The sequence below is a fragment of the Polypterus senegalus genome, chromosome 2 (genome assembly GCF_016835505.1).
Source record: "Polypterus senegalus isolate Bchr_013 chromosome 2, ASM1683550v1, whole genome shotgun sequence".
NCBI lineage: Eukaryota > Metazoa > Chordata > Cladistia > Polypteriformes > Polypteridae > Polypterus > Polypterus senegalus.
The window spans coordinates 98314545-98338621 of NC_053155.1; the positions used below are offsets into that span (position 1 = coordinate 98314545).

Below are 24077 nucleotides of genomic sequence, written 5' to 3' on the forward strand. Positions count from 1 at the left end.
GGGCCGCCTTTCCTCTCCTCACTGGAGCTTCGTTCTGCTCCCGCTCCCGACTCTAGCTCCCTGACTGTAGGACAGCGGCCCCTTTTATGTCTACCCGGATCTGCCTCAGGTGCTCATTGATGATCTTCCGGCGGCACTTCCTGGTGTGGCAGATGTGCCGCATTAGCACCTGGAAGCACTCCGGGTGTCCCTGGAAGGTTCTTCCTCCACATGCCCAGGTGTGGTGGAAGTGCAGGACTTCCGGGCTCTACGATGCTCAGGGCGCCCCCTGGCAGTGGCCATGGGCCCCAATGGGTTTGCGCCTCTTTGCTCCTTCCTTGTGGTCCCCTCATCATCCAGGGCGGTTGCCCCCTCGTGACCCGGGGAACGTATAGACTGCCTCCCAGTCCTTCCAGGCATCCCAGCTGGGTCTGGCCCCCAGCCTCCTGCCACATGTGACATCTCCTTTTCACGGCCCACAGTTCACTTCACTAAACCTTTGGATTATACAGTCACCTGCATTATCTATGTGCAAGAGAGAATCTGTCTTTCTCAAACTGTTAAGGAGGTTCTTCTGACCAACTCTGTCATGTAGTTGTTGCAGGTTCAGAATACAAATGCCTGGGGCAAGGCCTTACAGAGTAAGGCTCTTGTATTATTTGGCAGAATTGCTAGCCAAAAGTGAACTGCCATCAGTTGACAAAGATCTCTTCTTTATCTGTGGCCTAAAACCATATGGACAGAAGTTCCGGTTGCCTTTCAGGAAACCATATGGATTTTGATTTCTTCTAGTCCTCTTTGGATACCTTCTTCAATAAACTACAGCATGGTCCAGATCTAATTATGCAGATCCAGATCGTCTGGATGACTGATTTATGCGGAGACAGTTCCAGTTCGCCACGAAGACGATTCTTCATGTTGTCAGTTCGCACACTTCTTGATGGTCCAGGATTTTTTGGGTGATTTTCTATGTAATAAACTTAATAAGTTATAGCATAATGAAAATTGCATAATTAGATTTGGACCACCCTATATTTTCTGCTTCTGGGTCACTCTTAAGAGATACTATAACATACCCGAGGAATGCAGAGGTTCTTGCTATTCCCCTGATGTTTTTCTCTGTGTTTCCACCTTCTACCTCACAAACAGGCTAGACAAATAGTGACAGAATAGAAGAATCATGAGCATGAAAAATGTGTGTGAGTCTTATCATCAGAATTTAAAAAAGTGTTTCAAATAAAATTTCCCATTTGTGAACTTGTCACTAAGCATCCAGCAGGCTTGGACCAAATCTGAATATGTTTAGGTATATATAAATGTACTTTATAACAGGTTTGTTCATTGCTCTCAGTGTAACACACTTTCATTATTGATGTATTGGGTGTATTAAATAATTCTCTGTACCAGTCCCAAGCTCCATCATACGATAGCCTGATGTTTGAGATCAGCATTCAGTTACAAGTCCAAATTAAACATTCTGGCTACATCACCGCCTCAATACACAATAAGTCCTGTGCCTAAAGTATTAATGAGGGAGTGTTACTAGGATCCAGACAACAGCCTGAGATAAATGTTTAATGTATTTTTTATTCTACTTAACAACAGTACAGCAGCTTTGTAGTGTTTAGAATAGTATGGTTTAAAAAACAATCTGTTATTTCATTGTCAGATATTTTAAAAAATGGGGGCTCCACCTGATACAAATGCAAAACATAATTTATGCTAGATTTCACAAAATAGTGTTTCCACATATTTGCTGTATATAAGCAAATTCTAAAATTGTGTAAAATTTCACAAAAACATTAGATTTGGAGAATGAAATAGTAAAAGCTAAATCTTAGCCTAATAGTCCACTACACAGGTGGTTGAATAGGGATGAGAACTATGAACATCCATCCATCCATTATCCAACCCGCTATATATCCCAACCAGAGGGTCACGGGGGTCTGCTAGAGCCAATCCCAGCCAACACAGGGCACAAGGCAGGAAACAAACCCCAGGCAGGGTGCCAGCCCACCGCAGAACTATGAACATGATTTTCTTAAAACCACTTTCTACCTTCTAAACACATAGACAAAAGCCTCTTCCTAAAAAACACAAATGTTAAACAAAATGACAGACTTAACAGAGAATTACCCTCTAAGATAGATGTCTCTAAATACTAATGTGCATGTTATGAAGCAGTTAAAGTGCCACAACATTAGTGACACTGGGGTCATGAAGGTAAAATGAAAAACTTTAAATGTTGCTAAGTCACATAACAGTTTGTGGAGATTTGAAGTGACCAGAGGATGAAGAGCTAACCTTGGGCGCTCAGGCCTTTGGTGAAAGGATTAAAGTGAGTTAATGCCAAATAGATGCCACCATTGACTGTGATTGAAATTACCGTTGAGACGCTGAATGAACTCAAGTGACCTTGTCATGGTCACACTAGCAGGCTTGTTACACTCACTATGGTGAAAGTGTTTAATCCCTGGGATACTTTGGTTGAGATGTTTAGGTGACTTGCTCATACTGTATGTGTCTTTCTGTATAGGGGTTATAAAGAAACATGCATGTGGTTACATTAGGAGCCATACTCACAGGTATGAAATTCTGTGGCAGTGAAGCTTTTGAAAAATGAGATAAAGATTGTATTCCTAATCTCAAATGGAGCTTGATTGGCATGTTGAAACACAATTGGCTTAGTTTTATGTATGCATGATGCTTAAGTAGTGTGCTTAGGATCACATAAAGAGTCTTTGGGCGGTAATTCCAAAAGTCATTCTGTCTATCATCTAATCATCTCATCTATCACCAAAGTGAACAAAGAAGCAAAAAATAAAATGTCTGTTCAAAGTTACTGCATATAGAGCTGGGACCTCAAAACTTGAGATGTGAGCAAGACTGAAGTAACATCACTGTCAAACACGGATTCATGTGAAAGCCGAATGGTTTCAGGACTTTAGTAATAAGGAAGAAGACTGGACACATTAGCTCAAAATGTGCAACAGGATTTTTAACTATTACAGGTACTAGAGTATGTGTTTGTCCTCCTCTGTGCTGTTTATTTTATGCAGTGAAAGGCAACCTTTTTCGAGTTGCAGCGCACTAAGTTCAAAAATGTTATTTCGCGCCACACCTGAAGGACTGCCCATAAATAAAGTCGTGACGACACAATCTATTGACAATCGCCAATAAAAAAGTTAATTTTACAAGTTTGAAAGACATTTTATTAATAACAGAATCAAAGGATAAATCTTAAATTTAATTAATGTGAACGTTGAGATTGTTTTTCAGCATGTATGAGATTGATGCGAGGATAAATTTTCGAAAGACAGACGCACATTTCTTTGTCGATCATTTGAAGTCTCTCGCGTTTCTTAGACTTCATTTCCGTAACTGTTCCGTTATCTGTTTTTCCAACATAAAATATATATTTTTAAACATTATCTTTTTAATCAACCAAAAGTTCAAAACCACTAGCAATTTTAAATATTTTACAAAAGTTTTTGTGGCGCCCTTAAAAAATTCCATGGCGCGCGCCGGTTGCCCGACAATGATTTTATGTAAAAATGGATCACTTTTATGCTCCAGACCCCAAACAGTTGTTTTTTTGTTTTGTTGCTGTCATACAGTAGAATTCTAAAAGAACACATAGACTGAACAGTCTGTTTAAAATAATAAGGTATCCTGTCAAACATGGTGTCAGCCTGTTTGATGTCATGGCGGGGACTGTCCAATGAGCATGGTACTCCCGCTTTTAAAGGTGTGGAGCACTTCTCACTCCACATACCGTGCGTGGCAGTGGTAATTACAACCATTCTCAGCAGGCACCGTTGATTTAGCTATACAGTGATTGGGACAAATTCTGCTTGCTGTTTCACATCTTTTCAGGCTTGTTTCTAGTGAAATGTCAAGTTTTACCTGTCTGTAAATCTGTGCTCTGAGAGAAATATTGAGAGCTGCCACCAAGACTTCTGTGGTTACTCCAAATCAATTTACACAGCATATTGTCAGAAACTGTTTATACAATACCAACTGCCTGAGTGGCTCCAGCAATTGCTTGGGAGATCATTAAAATGAAAAGTCATTGTTGAATAATCTCGAATTTAATCTTGAGAACCGTTTGCCTGCTGACACATGGAGACTCCAAGTCTTAGTAGAAGATAGTTCTGCAATGTGTTGGGACTAAAACTGACCTGTTTGTCATCACTGTTGAATAATAAATTTAATGCAAGTTTTACTAGTGCACATTACTCTCAGGACAATATCTTAATAGCTGAGTAAGGTGAAGATGGCATTGTACAGTGGGGGTGTTCTGCTGTCTACTGAACTGGTAGACTTGTGAAGAGAGATGATAAAATTTACAGAGGGAGTCCTTGAGAATCTTGACAGAAAACCTAATGTAGTCTGCAAGCAGCTAGCTCTGAGAAGGTCATCATTCCAAAACATGATGACCTAAAACATACATCAAAAGCTTTCCATAACAATCAAAGGACTTTATTTTTTTTTCTTGTGGCCCATTGGAGTGGTGGCTTTCAGGCTAGGGATCTGTATGATTGCCAGTTCGAATCCCATAAACACTACTCTGTTGGGCCGTCCTGGGTATGACGTTAATCTGCATCCATCCCTGTATGTAGGCCCTCCAACCTGCATGGAAAAATCTGGGGATTGGTGGCAGAATTGGCACTCCAGCCACCATAAAAAACCTCACACTGTTCTACTCCATCTGAACTAATGTGGTGCTTAGGTGTCACCCATTGCATGGCTGCACTCGGATCCTAATCTGGGACCCTGAGTTGGTTTGTCGTATGGTGGGTGCGGCAATGCGCTGTATCAGTGCCTGCTCTTAACCTCTCTCTCCAGCGATATGAAATATGCAGATTGTACAGCAGAGGTTATTGTATATATATATTACTGAAAGAAATCTTTTAAGGGCAAATAAAGTGAAAAGAACAAAAACAATCCTGAAACACAATAGCTGTTTTACTTTGTTATAAGTTCTCTTGCTAGTGATTTGCTTTAAAAGGTAATCATCAATTATCTGTGATGTGTTTCCTTTGGTATATAAGAAGCAGAGGTAGTGCCTCCCAGTTAGTCACATAGTTTAGCTTTGGAATAACCAGTGAGCAAGTACCTAAATAGTCTAAATGGATGGGATTAAAAACAAGAGTGTCAGTACCCTGGAGTGGTCAAATGAAAATAGATTTGCAGGAGGAGCTAAACATTGCAGTTTGTCAGCAGTTCCAGTACAGCCTGAAGGAGCTCGAGCAACATTATCAAAGAACAGTCATGTCCAAATGAGCCTAGGCAGTACAGAAAGGACTTGGGGCTGTAATTAGAGACACACTCCGTCACACAGCACAATCATCATTCCTTAGGATATGGGAGGAAAGCCAGAGTATCTGAAGAAAACCTGTAAAGACACAGGGAGAGCATATGAACTGGGTGGGCAGTGCTCTGGTCAAAATGTAATATCTGTGATTATTGTAGAGGTATTTCTAAATTCTGTCTTCACTTTTTGACATAATAGGGGTTGTTTGTTGGTCAACAGTAAATGTTCAAATTAGATGCATTTTAAATTCAGTATTGTAACATAATACCGAATGTAGAGAGGGTGGCATACTGTATAAGTCAACTGTCACCACTGACACAAGCGCAGACATCCATGTCGTAATCTGGACAGTGCAGCTGTAGTCTGTAGCTAAACTTTTTGACAATGCGTCTTGCAGCTCTGTTATGTGGTAACCACATCTCTTGGGAAGAAGAAATTATAGTGAAAATTTTCATTTCTTGTTCATTAATTGATTGGAAAACTCACTCTAGGAGAAAAAAAAACCAATGAATTATTTAAATTGCTGTTGCTAGGTATTGTGTTATCTGTAAGGTGTCTCACTTTAAGGAATGGCAGATGCTCCTTGGTGTAAGTTTCTCTAGCTTTCTGCCCGGCTGAATGTCACCAAAAAAGATTTAGTTAATGAGTGTAGCATTTGTACATAGGGAAGGAGGCCTCTGTTTTTCATGCATAATTGAAAACACCAAGCAGGGACCACCACCACCACCTCCTCATCTTGAATGAGGAGATTCCTTTCCCTGTGTCACCACCACACCCAACATAAGGGGCAGACATTTAACTCAGCTATTTGACATCCAGTACAGTACTTTAGACCATAATCTTTGGATAACAAACAAAATATTTTTGCCAGGTCTTGAGAGATCATTGATTTTGTAGTTCCAACTGTTTCCTGTCCTGCATGCCAGGTTTTTTGGATTTGTGTTAGACTTCTGAACTGTTACATTCTGGCGATTATTGACTGAAAACTTGGAACAAGACCTTTATGGACGAAGTGAGCATCCTGCTCTTAAGATGTACGGTCAGAGAGACAAGGAAGACGTTTATGAAAAGGATCAAGGCAAATGGGCACTGCTGCGGAATGTTAACCAGGTCTTCAAGCACCAAACAACTCTGTTACCGGTAGGACTAACAACATGATTTAACTTATTTAGAGAAGTCATTAGTCAGACTCATTCTTGAAGGAAGTATGTGGACTGCCTATCATAATAATGTTCTTGTTTACAGATTCTAAATTTATTTTTTTGTTGTTTACTTTTTGTAAAGCATATATTAACGAACTAATTATTTGTGTAGTGCTTTACACAAAGTCATAAATCAATCAAACCACACTGTAATGTCAAAATGAAAGTCTCCAAAAAAATGCATCCCTAAACCTAACCCTAAGCCTAACCCTAATGTTTTAATACATCATTAAAAATTGCATTTTATTTGTATTCTCATGCATAATCATGTTATTGCAGGTCAACAATCTACTCTTTACATGACACCCCTGTTATATCAAAATTATGGTATTGTGACTCTCTTAACATTAGCACCATTATTATATATAACAATACAATACATTAGATTGTATTTTAATACATCACAATAGTCTGTATTTTTTGGACTTGATGCAGAATTATAGGAAGGCTCTTAGCAACAGCAACAGTCTTGTAATAAATCAGTAAAGCCATTATGCAGCTCTATGCATAATCAAAAGGAGTTTAAAATTGTTAGTAGCACCATTACTGCAATTCTTTAACTCTTTGTAACATAAAATCATTTGCATAGCACTTTCAGTTTTTAGTTGAATGCCACAATTCGTATGCCTCCTAATATAACCAAAATTATTGCATTGGTCTTAGCTCCAACATCAAAACTGCTGTGGCCAAAATCATTGCATGCATTCCGTATCTGTATTGCAGTAAGTCACAGCATCTTTTATTTTATCTACAGTAGCTTTTCACATATTCAGAACTATTGCAAGGCACTTTACAAAAGTGTATATTTCAGCATGTCAGCACAAGCTGTGTTTTTTATATTATTGTTCTTAAATGAACTTTCATAATAAAAAGAATTGTACTTTGTGGAAGAGTAATGAATATGGTGAACATACAGTATACCCCATGAAGTATGTTAGCATAAGTCAGAGTGCATCTCCACACACGACTAAAAGTTTCAGGATAGCTTAGGGTTGCCAGATTAGAAAATTAGAAATACGGGACACTCTTAAAACCTCTCTCTATAATACTATATATATAAATTTATACATGCCCCCTACACACCCATATTATATATTATATAAATATAGAGACATAAGTTAAAAACATAAAGCAAGGATTTTAATGGTTTATGAGGAAAACAAAAGTAAAATCATTTGATAATAATTTACTGAAAGTGCAATTACATACATCACAGTTTGCTTCAAAACAGCTTCTGCCTTGTTTGATAAATGTCCATTCATTTGAATATTCATCATGAAATTTAAACTTATGTTTTGGTATCTTGGGATGGATGGATAGATTCATTTTTAAGTTAGAAAAATAGTTGACAGTCACTGTATGTTGCAATGCTGATCCAGAACTGCACAGCAGTGCGGCTGGAGAGCAAAATGTTAACAGTGTCGCTGCCCTCAGCCAACCATAGCAACTGAACAAGTTGCAAACAGGCAGCAAGCACTAATTTCCTTGTTACATTTGGGTTATTTTCATCAAGAGAATCTGAGAAAAGAAAGTATAATTACTTATAAAGTTACAACTAAGTACCATAAGAAGGTAGTAAAAATATATTTTTATTATGAAATTTGAAAATGAACTAAATACGAAACATTTGGGTGTCACTGAAAGGTCAGTACGGGACAGGGGACACAATTATCAAATATGGGAGATGTCCGTATGTAAGGGACGTCTGCCAACCCTAGGATAGCTAGGTGTGAAACTGAGAACATGCATACATGTCAACAAACATACTGACTACATGCTAAATAGTGGAGCTCACTTTTAAATAGAACAACAAAAAACAAGTAACACAAGCGAACGTGTAAAATAAAATTTAAATAAAATGATTTTTTAAATGAAATGAAAGTAATTCATGTGGTGTCTAGAATTTATTTTTCTTTCCAGATGTTTCTGAGTTTTCTGAAACAACGATTTGACAGAGCTATTCAAGATTATGGTTTAGATTGTAGTAGAGATCTGTCTTAGTGTTAAACATGTTACAATGGGTTGATTTGAACTTAGTTTTATCAAGTTTGACTTGCATGTATGGAATGTTACTTGCTTTTAATAAATTCAATAAAATTTTAAACAAAAAGGAAAAAAAATGTTAGTACAGAAAATTTTAACAAGGTTACACTTATCAGATCTAAGTGTATTGGCAGTGCATTTTTTTACCATTTCTATTCTGAGTATCATAATATTTTTTGTGATGAGTTGTTTATTATATATTTTTAATCATGACAGTGTCGCTTAAATTTAATAAGAATAAATTACAGTCTTGATTAGCTGAGATGATGTATAGAACATGTGAAGCCCCTAGGGCTTCATTTCAAAGGAGTCATATGGCAGCTTTCTGATTCCTTACTAGTGCCTGGGTGGAGTTTGAACTCCTTAAAGCTACCACACCCTGTGCTAATTTTGTAAATGTAAGGAATTTTGATGCAGGAAATTGGGTCTCTAATAGAGGAGGACACCTCCACATCGTTTATGTAACAGATGTGCTAGGTAGCAGAGTCATGAGGTGATTGCTGAAAAAGAGATTTTATTTTTATACACCATCTTTAAAGTGTTTGCTGTCTTGAGCCTTTTACAATATGGCACAGTCTGCATTAAAACAGTGCTTTGCAGAAGATTTAAGCAAATGAGCTGTTCAAAGGGTTTACTGTTTTCCTCTTACTGTATCTGAAATATTGTATGCTTTTAATGAACGAAAAATAGATATTTTCACAGGGTGAACAATAAATATTAAAATATTATGTATACTAATAAAAGGCAAAGCCTTCACTCACTCATCACTAATTCTCCAACTTCCCGTGTAGGTAGAAGGCTGAAATTTGGCAGGCTCATTCCTTACAGCTTACTTACAAAAGTTGGACAGGTTTCATTTCGAAATTCTACGCGTAACAGTCATAACTGGAACCTATTTTTCTCCATATACTGTAATGGACGTTAGCTTGACGGCTGTGGGGGTCGGAGCTGCATGTGACATCATCACGCCTCCCATGTAATCACGTGAACTGACTATAACCGCAGTACGTAGAAAAAAAGGAAGAGCTCCCAACAATAAAACAGCGGAGAACCCGTGGATTAAATAAAAAGGCTGCTTAATTGGCGAAGCAAGGAAAAATGACGGCCTTATATGCCGTTTGTTTATAAAACAGCGGAGAAGCTATGTAAAGGCTGCTTGACAAAAAAACAGCGGAGCGCCTTATATGGGCAGGCAGTCAGCCAAAGAAGGGAATCAATAAATACCTATAATCGTAATAAAGGAACAGAAAAATAGTGGAGAACCCGCAAATTAAATAAAGGAAATGGGTACTTGAACAGTAAACTAAGTCTAAAATAGCTACACAATAACTATAACAATCGTAATAAACGAACAATAAAACAGTAGAAAACCGTGAAGTAAGGAGAATAAAACAGCAGAGAAGCTGTGTAAAGGCTGCCTCACAAAAAAACAGTGGAGTGCCTTATATGGGCAGGCAGTCAGCCAAAGAAAGGAATCAATAAATAACTATAATCGTAATAAACGAACAATTAAACAGTAGAGAACCGCAAAGCAAGGAGAAAGGTTGGATTTATATGGCATTCGTTTATAACACAGCGAAGAAGCTGTGTAAAGGCTGCTTCACAAAAAAACTGTGGAGCGCCTTATATGGGCAGGCAGTCGGGCAAAGAAAGGGAATCAAATAACTATAATCGTAATAAACGAACAAAACAGCAGCAGAAAAGCCGCGGATTAAATAAAGGAAATGGGTACCTGAACAGTAAACTAAGTGTAAAATACCTACACAATAAGTATAACAATCGTAATAAATGAAAATAAAACAGCGGAGAACCCGTGGATTAAATAAAAAGGCTGCTTCGTTGGGGAAGCAAGAAAAAAGGACTTTTTTAGATGTCGTTCGTTTATAAAACAGTGCAGAAGCTGTGAGAAGGCTGCTTCCTTGGCGAAGCAAGGAAAGGAATGAACACGCTAGCGAAGAATGGCCTTATATGGGCAGGCAGTCAATTACATTGAAAGTGTCCTGAGTAGCGCAGCAGCCTTACTTATGAATATGCTAAGCACAGTCCTTCACACCTTTGGAGAACCACCAATGCCTCTTAAACATCTTAGATTCACAGGTGATGATTTCAGTAGTGGACACTTTGATGTTTATGAATATTTAAACTCTCAAAAGCTGGATGTGAAGTTATCGATGAAACTGGTTGTATACTTACAACGCTTAAAAGATGCTGAATGTCACTTCAACACAAGTCCTGCAAATACTAACGTCACTGAAACAAACCATGAAACTCAAACCGATTATCACAGCAGCAATCCAAGCCTTGAGATTTGTGACAATATTGCTTTTCACATGGCCAACTGTACGTTGCATGCTCAAGAGTAAGCTCAGCGCGCAGCTTGGTCATATTACAACCGGAGGGCCGAACTGTGTATGTGGTATACAAAGAGATCCTTGACAAATAATTATTGGTATATTTTCCCTCAGTTTAAAAAGGTTTAATTTTCTTCTTAATAAAAATTATAAGGCAGTACTTTGCCGCTGTGAAGCGCAGGTATTTTGCTATATATATATATATATATATGACAGCAACACTCATAACAGTGACAAAACAATTACATTGACAATCATGTTACGTTATTTTCAAAATGTTTCCTTTTCTTTTTCATTACTTCTTTAACACACTACTTCTCCGCTGCAAAGCGTGGGTATTTTGCTAGTATTAAATATTAAGAATTTTAAGCAGCCAAGTGATTTCTCCTACTTCATCCATTGTCAGTCTATACTAATAAAAGGCAAAGCCCTCACTCACTCACTCACTCACTCACTGACTCACTCACTCACTGACTCATCACTAATTCTCCAACTTCCCGTGTGGGTGGAAGGCTGAAATTTGGCAGGTTCATTCCTTACAGCTTCCTTACAAAAGTTGGGCAGGTTTCATTTCAAAATTCTACGCGTAATGGTCATAACTGGAAGCTGTTTTTCTCCATTTACTGTAATGGAGATGAGCTTGAACGCGTGGGGCGGAGTTTCGTGTGACATCATCACGCCTCCCACGTAATCACGCAGTACATAGAAAACCAGGAAGACCTCCAAAAAGCTCTGAAGAAAACATGCATTATATAATTGAGAAGGCAGCGAAACAATAAGAAGCGAGCGAGTGACATATACAACCATATTCATGAGTTCTGCTACTTCGGAAACAAAGCACGATGTAAACCTACACTTTAAATTAAGTTCATAGACAGGCTGCCGCTGGCGTTTGTAATTTAGTGCCTGCCCATATAAGGCCGTCCGTCAGCGGCAATCCAATAGCAAACTCCCACTAAATATTCACGGGTTAAGGACTGTGCTTATGCAGAGGAAGATGAGATGGTCAGGGTGATGTTTGGTACAAACTCAGCGAAACTGCGAGAGAAAGTTTTAAGTGCCAGGACTAAGGTAACATTAAATACAGCCATGGACATAGCAGGAGATGGCACCAGCACAGCTGGGAAACTTCGATGCATGTACACCGAACGGCTCACGTGAACTGACGCAGTGCACAGATAAAAAGCAACAGTTCCAAAGAGCTGAACAAAACCGAATTACACAATTGAAAAGGCAGCAAAAAATATGAAGCGTCTGATACATACAAGCATATGCGGAAACAAAGCACACGTTGGAAAAAGTTAATGTCCCGCTAAAGGAAGACAGTGTAAAAAAAAACCCCGTGCATGCAGTGCGTCAGGTCTCAGATAAAGAAGAAGACGAGCTGTTTATTGATGCAGTAAGAAACGAATCGATGAATGAAACCTGTCATCTTTACAACGATTGACAAACACGGAATATAACTTGAACACAACACATCCTACAAATACGAACCTGATTGAAAGAAATAACTGTATATATATACTGTATATTGACAGTCATGTTACGTTATTTTTAAAATGTTCCCTTTTCTAGCATTTTAACACACTACGAATATCCCTCCGCTACTAGATGTCAACGCGGTATATATATATATATATGTATATATATATCCGATGTCATCTTCTTCAGTCAAAGGAGTTAACTGGATTGGCTGTGGCGAACCACCTCCGCCGTGCACCAGCACGAGAACGAGCCTCGGACTCTGCCAGTTGAGTCCTGGTTTCTCCCATCTGTATCTTCAATGTTTGGAGATCTCCCATGATGGTGTGAAGTACCGTATTGAGGTCCTGTTCTTCGCTCATGATGAACAATATCCTTGCCGACTCGCCAATTGTAATAAATCAAGAGTCTTTTCAAACTAGAAAAGGTTTGGGGTATGTCCCCATATATTGTCGTCAGACAGAGAATGAAAAAGTTGATTCAAAATGACGATCTACATACTCGAATAATGGATACTTTATTCGCCATCAATGATTGTTTTGGTAAAGCTATACTCAGTGTATTCATTAGATGAATGGTAAAAAAGTAAGAGCGAGGGGAGGATGACTTATTGAGGCATGCAGGCTGTAGTGCGCGTCAACTCTATCTGAATTGCGCGATCACATTTAAAAAAATATATCTTTTCAAGTTCTATTTAGTCCATATGTGTCAAACTCAAGGGTCGGGCCACATCCGCCCGGCGTAATTATATCCGCCCCGAGATCATTTTATATACTGTATTATTGTTATTAAAGCCCGGTATATGAAGCGCTGGTAACACAATAAACTACAGATCCCATAATGCAGCGCTTCAGCTGCCTTGCCGAACACTTACCGCGTTAATCAAGTCTAGCTTATGATGCTGCAAGTTATTGCGAAGCTAACTCACACGATGCTGAAGAGAAAAGTTGATTCTGAAAATAGAGCCTTTAAAAACCGATGGGAGGCTGAGTATATGTTTACTGAACCCGTGTGTCTCATTTGTGGAGCTAATGTGGCTGTAATTACAGAATTTAATCTAAGACGGCACTATGAGACAAAACGTGAATGCAATGCAGAAGATACAGAAAGCAGAAGAATTAAATAAGAATCTGACACTTCAGTGGACGTTTTTACCCGTGCACAATCACAAAGTGATTTCAAGTGAAGCTGCTTTTATGGGAGACACAAATGCACCAGTGCAATTTGCCCCACTTTCCCTATTACCAAGTAATGTTAAACCAAGTCGTCACTATGGTGTTCCCAAATACGCACTTTGCTGATAAACTGAGCGCACTGAGTTTGCACGGCGCTTTGGTGACTTTGAAGAACAAAAAAAGTCCGTCTACATGCGGCTCGAACCTTGTGCATGTTTGGTAGCACATATCTGTGTGAGAAGCTCTTCTCAGTGATAAAGACTAACAAAACAGCACACAGGAGTCGCCTCACTGATGAGCACCTTCAATCCATCCTGAGAATCTCCACAACACAGAACCTCACACCAAACAGAAACGAACCTGTTGCCAAAAAAAGATGCCAGGCGTCCAGCTCTAAAATGACATATGAGCAAAGACAACTGAATGATTTGATTTGTTATTGCTGAAAGGAACACATTTTATTTATATTTCTAGGTTTTGTTATGCAGCATGTTCATATTTGAATTTGTATAATTTTGACAGGATATATTTTTATGGAGAGCAAAATCTTTTGGGATATTTAAAATCTAAGTTTATTTTTGATATAAAATTACATAAGAGTAAAGAAATTTGAATGTTTGTTCTTTTAACGTTTACTTTATTTCTAACTTGTATAATTTAGACAGGATATATTTTTATGGAGAGCAAAATATTATAAGTTGTTTAAGGTTTGAGTTGATTTATTCAGGAATAATATTCCTGTCTGTTTTTACCATTCCTACCAAAGATATTTCTGTCGACTAAATAAAAATTCCTTCTATTTAAAATTTAAATAGAACTTGAACAAATACGATAGTTCATAATATCCACGCAGACTTGCATGTAAGAGCAGGAGTTATCCATTTTAACAAGCAGCGTATTGCACTGATACGAAATAGCTGTGTGTGTATATATGTAGATATGTATGTATATGTATATATATGTTTATATATGTGTGTGTGTATGTATATATATATATATATATGTATTTGTGTGTATGTATGTATGTGTGTATGTATATGTATGTGTATATATGTAGATATATATATATGTATGTATATATATATATATATATATATATATATATATATATGACAGCAACACTCATCACTCACAACAGTGACAAAACAATTACATTGACAATCATGTTACGTTATTTTCAAAATGTTTCCTTTTCTTTTTCATTGCTTCTTTAACACACTACTTCTCCGCTGCGAAGCGCGGGTATTTTGCTAGTCAAGTATATATAGTGCATCCAGAAAGTATTCACAGCGCATCACTTTTTCCACATTTTGTTATGTTACAGCCTTATTCCAAAATGGATTAAATTCATTTTTTCTCAGAATTCTACACACAACACCCCATAATGACAGCGTGAAAAAAGTTTACTTGAGGTTTTTGCAAATTTATTAAAAATAAAAAACTGAGAAATCACATGTACTGTACATAAGTATTCACAGCCTTTGCCCAATACTTTGTCGATGCACCTTTGGCAGCAATTACAGCCTCAAGTCTTTTTGAATATGATGCCACAAGCTTGGCAAACCTATCCTTGGCCAGTTTCGCCCATTCCTCTTTGCAGCACCTCTCAAGCTCCATCAGGTTGAATGGGAAGCTTCGGTGCACAGCCATTTTAAGATCTCTCCAGAGATGTTCAATCAGATTCAAGTCTGGGCTCTGTCTGGGCCACTCAAGGACATTCACAGAGTTGTCCTGAAGCCACTCCTTTGATATCTTGGCTGTGTGCTTAGGGTCGTTGTCCTGCTGAAAGATGAACCGTTGCCCCAGTCTGAGGCCAAGAGCGCTCTGGAGCAGGTTTTCATCCAGGATGTCTCTGTACATTGCTGCAGTCATCTTTCCCTTTATCCTGACTAGTCTCCCAGTTCCTGCCACTGAAAAACATCCCCACAGCATGACTGCCACCACCATGCTTCACTGTAGGGATGGTATTGGCCTGGTGATGAGCGGTGCCTGGTTTCCTCCAAACATGACGCCTGGCATTCACACCAAAGAGTTCTATCTTTGTCTCATCAGACCAGAGAATTTTGTTTCTCATGGTCCGAGAGTCCTTCAGGTGCCTTTTGGCAAACTCCAGGCGAGCTGTTATGTGCCTTTTACTAAGGAGTGGCTTCCGTCTGGCCACTCTACCATACAGGCCTGATTAGTGGATTGCTGCAGAGATGGTTGTCCTTGTGGAAGGTTCTCCTCTCTCCACAGAGGATCTCTGGAGCTCTGATAGAGTGACCATTGGGTTCTTTGTCACCTCCCTGACTAAGGCCCTTCTCCCCCAATCGCTCAGTTTAGATGGCCGGCCAGCTCTAGGAAGAGTCCTCTTGGTTTCAAACTTCTTCCACTTACAGATGATGGAGGCCACTGTGCTCATTGGGACCCAAAGCAGCTGAAATTTTTCTGTAACCTTCCCCAGATTTGTGCCTCGAGACAATCCTGTCTCGGAGGTCTATAGACAATTCCTTTGACTTCATGCTTGGTTTGTGCTCTGACATGAACTGTCAACTGTGGGACCTTATATAGACAGGTGTGTGCCTTTCCAAATCATGTCCAATCAACTGAATTTACCACAGGTGGACTCCAATTAAGTTGCAGAAACATCTCAAGGATGATCAGGGGAAACAGGATGCACCTGAGCTCAATTTTGAGCTTCATGGCAAAGGCTGTGAATACTTATGTACATGTGCTTTCTCAATTTTTTTCTTTTTAATAAATTTGCCAAAATCTCAAGTAAACTTTTTTCATGCTGTCATTATGGGGTGTTGTGTGTAGAATTCTGAGGAAAAAAATGAATTTACAGTAATCCCTTGTTTATCGCGGGAGAGGTTCCAAGGCCGGCCACAATAACTTAATTTCCGCGATGTAGGGACACCATATTTATTTAATTATTTAACGTGTATTTGGATGTTTTTAAACCCTCCCTATACTGTTTACAACCCACCCTTTACTCTATTAATAACAGGGACAACTGTTAAGCAATATGAAATCAGTAGATAAGTTTACAGTTACTGTATAGCGAAGTACACGTACCTATATACTGTATGACGTGATGATGGTGATGAATATGCTGTGCAGTAAAAATGATGACGATGAAGGTGATGATGACTTTTACTGCGCAGCCGATGACTGTATTTTACGTCTCTTCAGACGGCGGTGCCATTTCCTGGGGCACCTCTTTCATGGTTTCCGAAGGTGTATCCGTAGTAGTAGTAGGAACTGGCTCTTTTTTGCGTGGCTGCAAAACCATTGTGATCGGCAGTTGCTGCCGCTGCTTCTTTTTCCGGTCGAAGACCAGCTTGTAGGCGGTCATGACGTCGTCGACCTTGTCACAAAATTAAACCGATCGAACCATATCGTCGTCCCATTCCTATGACCGCTCTTACAGATCCTTAGCCAGTCTGCAGCCACAGCCGCGAACGTTCTCCCTTCCTTCAACATATCCAGAGGTTTCACCTTCTCAGCGATCGTTATTCATTCTTCGTTGGCGTTTAGGCACAGCACCAGCCTTGGAAGAAGGAGCACGTTTGGGAGCCATTGCAGGGGGTGAAAATTGAAGCGACGTACAACACATAGAACCCACAAAAAAAACCACACACAGTACAGTGTAAAGTAAACCGCTCGGTGAGAAAGCTTGAAGCGAAATGGCCACAACAGAGAGACAAGGGGAAGTGCTGTGGGATCTGGGCATCAGTCAAAGCACCAATCACGGGCCCGATTAGAAAGCGGGAAGCTGTGATTTGTCGTCTCCCTCCCATGTACCAATCACAGCCCTCGTTACAACGCACTTAGTCACCGAACTTGTTTTGTTGTTCTTAGACTAGGAAATACTACTACTATATTTAAAAACCCGCAAAGTCATGAATCCGCGAAAAGTGAACCGCAAAGTAGCGAGGGATTACTGTAATCCATTTTGCAATAAAGCTGTAGCATAATAAAATGTGGAAAAAGTGATGCGCTGTGAATGCTTTCCAGATGCACTGTATATGCAGGTGCAAACCTGGTAGTGAGGCCTCGGGGTGAGTTAACTTGGAAGAATAGGAGGCGTGCAGTTGTCTCATCTCATTTTCTCAGGGAAGGTAGTGTTTGTTCAGGGAGTTCATTAGGTAGCAGTACAATATGGTGACAACAGTATATTGACACATTAATTGTTAAAAACTCCAGGCTTTGTTAAGTCAGTTCAGTTTACAGTAAGGAAGCAAAAATCGATACATAGTACAGTGTGTGGAGCATGATGAGACTGTGGAAGTGAGGAGTAGGTAAGAAATCCTGATGAAAACCTGAACATCTTCACTTCCACTTCTCCTATTGTGTTAATGTAAACCTGGACAGATATACATTATGCTGAAATAGGTGGGATGAACATCAAAATGTACTTTACATATTGGATAATCTTTCTATGGTAGCATTTACAGGATGTACTGAAATGCCCTTTTTTGTGGGTTTTTAAGTCCACAAAATAAAAGGAGGCTGTCCTGGAGGTTAACTTTATAGCTATACTGGCAGATGTTCCATTGTATTTGGTTATGCTTTGTATTCAATGCAGCAAAAATAGGCTCCTCTTCTTCACAGCCTTACATTTAGAAAATTGAAGAAAAGATTAAAAAATAATTGGTATTCTCTATTAATTATTTTGTTTAATTTCAGGGGGACTATGTCTGGCTGGATCTCAAGACAGGCCGGGAGTTTGATGTCCCAATTGGTGCAGTGGTCAAACTCTGTGACTCTGGACAGATCCAAGTCCTGGATGATGAGGGCAATGTAAGTACTGATAAGAACAAACTGCCATAAGAATAAAATTTGGATAAAAATCAGTGATTTAGTCCAAAATAACATTGTTTCGTTTTCACCTAGAACAGGGTGATATGCCTTTGTTTTACAATGTGCCAAAATTGCATATTTTATTATATTGTTAAAGATGTTCCTTTTTGCTTTGCAACTTCCCTCACCATCGTCTCTGAGGGAGGAGAGAAAGCTTTAGATTCATCAAAAATTTCGATATCTGGTTTTTGAAGGATCTTGATGTTTTACTGTTCCCTGATAGCAAAAACATCGATATCTCGATGATAGATGTGTGTATGTGTGTGTGTGTCTGTGTCTCATATTTTCTTGAGGATGGTCTAGAGCTAAAACGACTGGATTGAAAAATACCAAACTTGAAAGTTAAGCCTGTTGTGAGGTGATGATGTGCTGATTACTTTTTGAGCCAAATTGTGCAAGAGAAAGAGGCCTCTAGAAGTCTCTAGAACTCTCAAAAACGGTTGCTAATTAATTAATTATGAATTCTTCTTGTCTATTATTATCATAAGGACCTTTTTTGATCAGAGCGGTAAATAATTACTGAAATGTTATAGAATAGCTCGGGTAATGTGGTTCCAAGGTCGCAAAGCCTGATGCTTGTGTCTGAATTTTTTTTGTTCCAACATTGAGCTGTTGATGTAAGGAAAAATGACATTAATTTACAAATGTTTTAACATCCAATAAACTGTTAAAGGATAAGTTCAGTGTTTCCCAAAATGAATTTGTTCTATCACAATAATGTTGTTCATTTGTCACAGGAAATTGTGTTCTAAGGTGAAGTATTTTTTATATATTTATATCAAATACAGTGCCTGTGCTTGTATTTTAAAATGAGGTCCGAAGGACACCAATGTAAATGTAAAACCAAATATGTCCATTGTTCAAGCCAAAAATGTTCTGGAGTATTTATCCACGTCTTGCAATTGTAAAAATGTTGTAAAACAGCGTGATTTGTGTCATTTTCAGAAAAACAATATATTTCGTAGGATTCTGCCATTGTAAAAGAAGTCCAGCAGTGCTTTTCACATTATTGCCTGTAAAAGATGCAATTGTTATTTAGTGTGTTTTTTATCAGGTTTAAACAAGTTACTGTCGAGTGTATATAGTACTATGAATTTCTTTCTTGCATGTCTCCTCAGAATAGTGACAGTAATGCAATACCAACTGAAGATGAACACGTAAAACAGAGCTCATAGAATGCAAATTATGTTCACAAAAATTGCACATACAAGAACACATATAGCATTTGTGACTATGATAGGCTGTTTCGTAACCTTATCATTTGTGGATATAAACTATCTCTGAAACTACCGATATATGTTCAAGTTATCCTATCCCTTTTGTCAGAATGGAGAAATGAGAAGTGAATGTATGAAATGGGTGATGTCCTTACTAATCATGTGTATAGATGTCCTAAACAGAAGTTGCTTTGTGATGTTAATGATCTGTGCTGTGATCTTCAGTGTTTTATGATCTTAGGCCAAGCAGGTGTCATATACTGTACCTGGATTTCATGCAGCTAGTATATAATAGTATAATGATGTAATAATATTATAATAGTTACTGAGAACAGACAGAGAAATCAGATGTCTGAAGAAGCAGAAAAATTGGTAAACCTTCTTACAACAGCTGAACTGGGTTGTGCTGTCTTTTAATACAAGTAATAAGTCCAGTTATTAAGATATGGATATATTTTGCTTTCCCAATGAACTGTATTGTTATAAACTTAGCTTTGAGATTACCATTTAAAATTTTTAGTTTTTCATACCCCTTAAAATATTACATTGTTCTGGTAGTCACATCTCTATGGTACTATCTTGTAGTTTGCCTTTCTTCTGGGCACCACCATTTTGTTCTGGTTTTCCATGGCCATCACCATGCTGATCTCGTTGGTAGTTTTGTGATGAAATGTTACCATTGCTCTTGGCTTCATTATGAACTTTTTATTTTAAGTTATGCCATAGCAAGTACCTAATCCACAGATTCAGAAAATTAAACAAATGCCTTTTTTAATTTAGTAGAGGAAAAACAAATATAGTTAGTGTAAAGACCTTTTTTTGCTGGATGCCTTTCAACCTCTGTGTACTGTATTAGGCCTTTGATGTTCAATAACAGACATTTCTCTTGTATTTTACCTCATCGTTGTCTCTGCTAAGTTGTGCATTCTGACACCTTACTTACTGTTAAAAGAAGCTAAAAAACACTTCCAGTAAGTGTTAGGACATTTAAATGTTCCATTCTCTACAACTCTAGTACTGTATTTGTTTCTGGCTAGTCAACTTATGTTATTTTGACTTACAATATATAAGCTCTGCCTGCTTCTGCATCTGGTTGCATCTGGTGCTGTATCTCGATCACACCACCTCCTTCGATTTCCCTGAGATCACATCACGTTTCTATATGAACCAGAATGCAGTGATGAGGAGCTTCAACAGAATTAAGATGAAAAAAAAAAAGAAAGACAGAATTTGCCAGACAAAATTTGTATCCTGCAGCTACGGCGAGACTTCAGACAATTAGTGAGGTAGCTTCAAATCATTACTGTTACCATAAGGGTGTCGATGGAAACTGTAAAAAATTAATTTTCTATTTCATTTTTGCATCCTGAATATTCACATTTTCAAAATATTTTGATATTAAGCCAGTGTAGCAATAATCGACACGTGTTTCTGATTTGTGCTGTTTTAGAATCCTTATTTACATTAAAACTCCACTCATGAAAGTTGCCTTTGCACAAACAAATGAACAGAGCATATGCTTACCACAGGAAATATAGTGCCGAGAATCTGTGATGAAATAAATTAATTACAATATACCTTAAAAATGTGGAAGACATGTTATCTGAAATAGAATTTTTTACAGACTCGAAGGGCACATATTCAGTAAGTTTTAAGGCTGTTGTTCTATGTTTGTACTGTTACCACTGGGTCAACAAAATAAAGTGTCCTGCGGCAAATCAATGTATACCATGGTTGTGAGAAAATAACTATGACTTGAAAAACACCAAATGTATCCTTTAATGCTGTGATGGCGAACCTTTTAGAGACAGAGTACCCACAATGCAAACCAAAACCCACTCATTTATCGCAAAGTGCCAATATGGCAATTTAACCTGAATACTGATGTTTTAGTTTAGCAAAAACAACTCATACATTAACATATTTTGTCTTAAAAGAAAAACACAATAACAGAGCTTTCAATGATACAAACAACTTTTTATTGAAAGGTAACAGTTTGCATTCGGTATACTTTTGAACAATGAATGTGATTTTTGCTGTTGTATGCATGCTGATAATTTGTCTAACCTTGGCTCATACATTGTAAGTTTGAGAGCAACACATGCAGCACTCAGGTCATCTGTTAGTCTGTTTCTGGTGTCAGATTTGATATAATTCAAAGCTGAAAACAGTTGCTCACAAGCATAAGATGATCCAGACAAAGTAAGGAAAGCAATCCCAAGTGCTCTCATTGACTTAAAATTATTTGGCAGAGAATTTCATTTTCAGGACTAACTGTGCTGTTGTTTGTCATCCCTTCTACCTTATTAAATGTTTCACACAGGTCTTCCCCATTAACTTTCGTTCCCGTTCTCTCTCTCTCTTTTTTCCCCTTTCCATCCGCCTGTTGGGCTCCATTGGTAGTTTTAAAATAAAAAAAGTTGACTCTGTCATCCAGTACTGCTACTCAGGTATTTTGCTGCAGGAGCCCCCTTATAATAGGATAGCAGGAAACACAAAGTAAAAAGGATAACAATTTTACAGTATATGGTAGAAATATAGGGGTGAGCAAACAATTAAACCATGGCCTTTTTATAAAGCAAATTGCAGTTATTGTTTCTCAATAAATAATGTCTGTTTGCAGACAAAGTAGACTGTGTTTATTCATAAATATATGTAGTGAAGAAGTTCTAAGTTGGGAAGAGATGTCCTCCAAAAATCTTCAAGAACAGAAAGGCAACTATACTGGCAGTAGCAGGAGAAGTTCCGAATGTGTGGAAATGCAATGGCTACAGCACACAGTATGAAGGATAGAGAAACAGTCTGGAGAGAAACATATAGTGTTCCACTGTAATGCTACAAAAGATGACCCTGCCAGGAAGGTATTGTCACCTCCAATCCAAGCTTGAGAAGGATTTTTGATGTTCTCTGTCTATGTGATTTCTGTCAGTGATGAAATCCTAGTTGATACATTTGAAACAGTCCTGAAGTTTCTCATGTGCTTTAGTAGAACATGTCCGTACTTTTTAGCTTATAACTTAAAATAACTGTGACTAACAGGATAGAATGAGCTGAGACCCAATGATGTTCTTGAGAGTTCTGGTTCATTCATTTTATCATTACATTGACTAAGACAGATTTTTGGAGTTTTGGTTTTTGCATTTGACATACTGCCTGGTAGATGGTCATTCAAAGTCCTTATATTAAAAGACAACCATAATTAACTTGTCTGTGCCCAGAGTTTCAGTTCCTACTTGGGCCACTAGTTCAAGAAAGCAATTTTGGCAGACTGTCGGTTAGCAGGCAGAGTAATGTATAGAACAAAAAGTCGTTGATTTTCACTTATGGCAAATAGCATGTGCTTAGATTAAGGCCTGTAAAGTTCAATATCCTTCGGTGTGATGTGAAACGGGTTATAGTATTTCTTGTTATTTCATTCTACTTGTATTTTTCTCAAAATTCTGCTTGCAATTTATCCTTATGACAAAAAAACCTAAAATTTAACAGCCTAATCAGGGTGTACTGCTAACTAGGTTTTCACAAGCCAAATAAAACAGGATTAATGATGTTACAAAACTACAAAAGAAATGTATATTAACATACTCAGAGATCATCCGTCTTATTCCTAAAACCCTTATGCATTTAAGATGTGATTGGTAATAAAAGTTTTCTCCTAAATCTGAAACCTCCCATTGTTAGGATTTTGAGGATTTTGATCTGCGGTGGGCTGGCACCCTGCCCAGGGTTTGTTTCCTGCCTTGCACCCTGTGTTGGCTGGGATTGGCTCCAGCAGACCCCCGTGACCCTGTAATTAGGATATAGTGGGTTGAATAATGGAAGGATGGATTTTGATAGTAATTGTGAAATTTCTAACACGGAGAGTCAAAATTTCAGATTCTATGTCAAACAAAAAGGACGGTTCTTCAGCACCAAACAGATGTCCCTTGATGAAGCTGAAAAAATCAACACCTATTATACTTTCAGAGTTATTTACTGTAATTTATAAGTCTTCTACAGGTGTGTTCTGTTTTGTTCATCAAGGCTTTCCTTGACACTTACAACTGGGAATGGCATATTCAACTTCATTAAAATGACAAACTGTTCTGAGTTTATACAAATTAAGAGTAAGCTCTGTGGACCTCCATTCAGAGCCATGCACTCCCCTGCCCCAGAGGCTTATAATTAATATACAGGGAATGCAGATTTTGGTAGTTTATTGTCATTATGAAGATTATGAAGATTATTAAAAATTATGAAGATCAAAAGTTCATGACCTTCTCTCATTTTTTTTCTCTTTCTCCGTTTTAACTCGGCTTGACTCCCTCACCAGATATCCATGGAAGTGCTGGCAAGGCTAGCTACTTGTCAACAAGGGAGCAAAGAGACCACTGCAACTGACAGTCTGTTATTTCTATGTGGCTAAGGAGTCTGTCCTTTCAGGAATATCCTTATGGTCTCTGTCTCTTCAGCAGCCTTGTAACTCAAAG

The 24077-nt window shown here is 38.2% G+C and overlaps 1 protein-coding gene across 1 annotated transcript in view; it reads left to right on the top strand.

Moving 5' to 3' along the window:
* The window catches only part of LOC120523178 (unconventional myosin-VIIa), a 197059-nt gene that overhangs the window by 30268 nt on the left and 142714 nt on the right, over positions 1-24077 (top strand). The window contains exon 2 of the mRNA XM_039744223.1: positions 18221-18334. Coding sequence (XP_039600157.1) covers positions 18221-18334 — 114 coding nt within the window. The remainder of the gene's footprint in view (positions 1-18220; positions 18335-24077) is intronic.